The 1,508-nt window shown below is 67.8% G+C and overlaps 1 protein-coding gene across 2 annotated transcripts in view; it reads right to left on the bottom strand.

Annotated features, from left to right (window-relative positions):
- RHEBL1 (Ras homolog enriched in brain like 1) overlaps positions 1–1,508 on the bottom strand; it is a 13,713-nt gene that overhangs the window by 6,974 nt on the left and 5,231 nt on the right. For both annotated transcript variants that reach the window (XM_019501179.1, XM_019528452.1), the window contains exons 2-4: positions 1,280–1,351; positions 617–684; positions 381–463 (exon numbers count right to left, since the gene is read on the bottom strand). In XM_019501179.1, coding sequence (XP_019356724.1) covers positions 381–463; positions 617–684; positions 1,280–1,351 — 223 coding nt within the window. The remainder of the gene's footprint in view (positions 1–380; positions 464–616; positions 685–1,279; positions 1,352–1,508) is intronic.

The following is a 1,508-nucleotide window of genomic DNA, read 5'->3' as shown; positions in this document are numbered from 1 at the left end:
CGGGCACCCACAAGGGCCCTGCTCCGCTCGGCGAGTCAGGCAGTTTCCTCCCCCTGCCACTTACCAGGCCTGGCTGCCTCCCCTGCACCAACAGTGCTGCAGAGCTGGCACAGCCCCTGCCCCAAGGCTGCTGGCAGCTCATGCTGGGGCCCACAGCTCTCAGAGCCAGTGCTGGGGGGGACAGCTGGAGGGACCAGCCGGAGCCACTCTGAGGGCAGCGGAGATGGGGAAAGACCCGGGTCCGGTTCACGGAGCCCCGCTGCTGGAGAACTGCCAGGTCTGGGCGGTGGCACAGTGCCGCTCATGTCTGCAGCCCAGGGTCAAAGGAGGGGCAGGCAGAAGGGCAGACCCAGCAGTATCCCCCCCACGCACCCACTGACCTGCGGAGTGAGGTGACCGAATACACCAGCACGTAGCCGTGGATGCCGATGACAAAGGAGTGGGGCAGGATGGTGTACTCATCCTGGCAGGACAGCAGAGTCAGGTGCAGACCAGGCTGCTCCACGCCCTGCCCTCCCTTGGGCCCTCTCCGCGCGCGGGGCCAAGGCCAGCCTTCCAAACCGTAGGCACGGGAAAGCTGCCCGGTGCCCTTGCCCCTCCCTGCCCCCGGCCTCACCTGCCCGGCTGTGTCCACCAGCTGCAGATGGAACTCGTCCTTCCCCACCACCAGCATTTTGTTGTAGGCTGCAGAAGGCCCACATGCTCATTAGCATGCCCACATGGCACGTGTCCAGTCCCTCATGGACCCCCACGTGCCCATGACTGCCCCCAAGCAAGTGTAGGGCTGGGGTGGGGTGGGGATCCCAGCAAGACCCCAGCTACGAGGCCTTCCCTGCAGGAGCGAGGTGCACGCAGCATCACCCCAGGGCTGTGGCGGGAACTGCCCAGTGCTGGAGAGGGCCCTGTCCCCTCAACAGAGGCAGCACGGAGCACGTGCCCCAGCCCCTCCTGCACGCCACGCTCCATGCACACAGGGCCTGCGACCCCACACCAGGCAGGAAGAGGCTTCTAGGCAGGTGGGGACAGGATAGGCAGGCTGTCACAACACGACAAGCCGGCGGCAGGAAACATCGCACGCAAAAGCCACCAGCGCCTGCCTGGCCCCTTCCTACCCAGCCCAAGCAGGACAGGGAGTGCCGGCAGCCCCACAGCTCCCGGGCGCCTTGGCAAGGCTCTCGGCTGAGGGCTGGGGAAGAGACTGCCATGGCCGGTGGTCTGCCCACGCACACCCCCCCAGCGCGGAGCACATGGGCCCCAGGCCCAGCCCGCCTGCACTCACTGCTTTCCACCGTGGGGTCATAGCACTCCAGGAACTCCCCCTCCACGAACTGATGAGCCAGGGAGGTTTTGCCTGGGGAGAAGACCCCAGACCCTCAGCGCCGGCTGGGAGTCAAGCCCCCACCCCCAGCAGCTCCGTGCGGGGCGGGAACCACGATCGGTGCTGGGGGGGCTCAGCACCCGCCTGCCCCCGCCCGGGGCTCGCGCTTGCTGGGATGCAGCCCCCTCCC

The sequence above is a fragment of the Gavialis gangeticus genome, unplaced genomic scaffold (assembly GCF_001723915.1).
Source record: "Gavialis gangeticus isolate Ggan-Ray unplaced genomic scaffold, GavGan_comp1, whole genome shotgun sequence".
NCBI classification, from domain to species: Eukaryota; Metazoa; Chordata; order Crocodylia; family Gavialidae; genus Gavialis; species Gavialis gangeticus.
The sequence above is the reverse complement of the archived record's forward strand: the minus strand, read 5'-3'. Positions and strand labels throughout refer to the sequence as shown.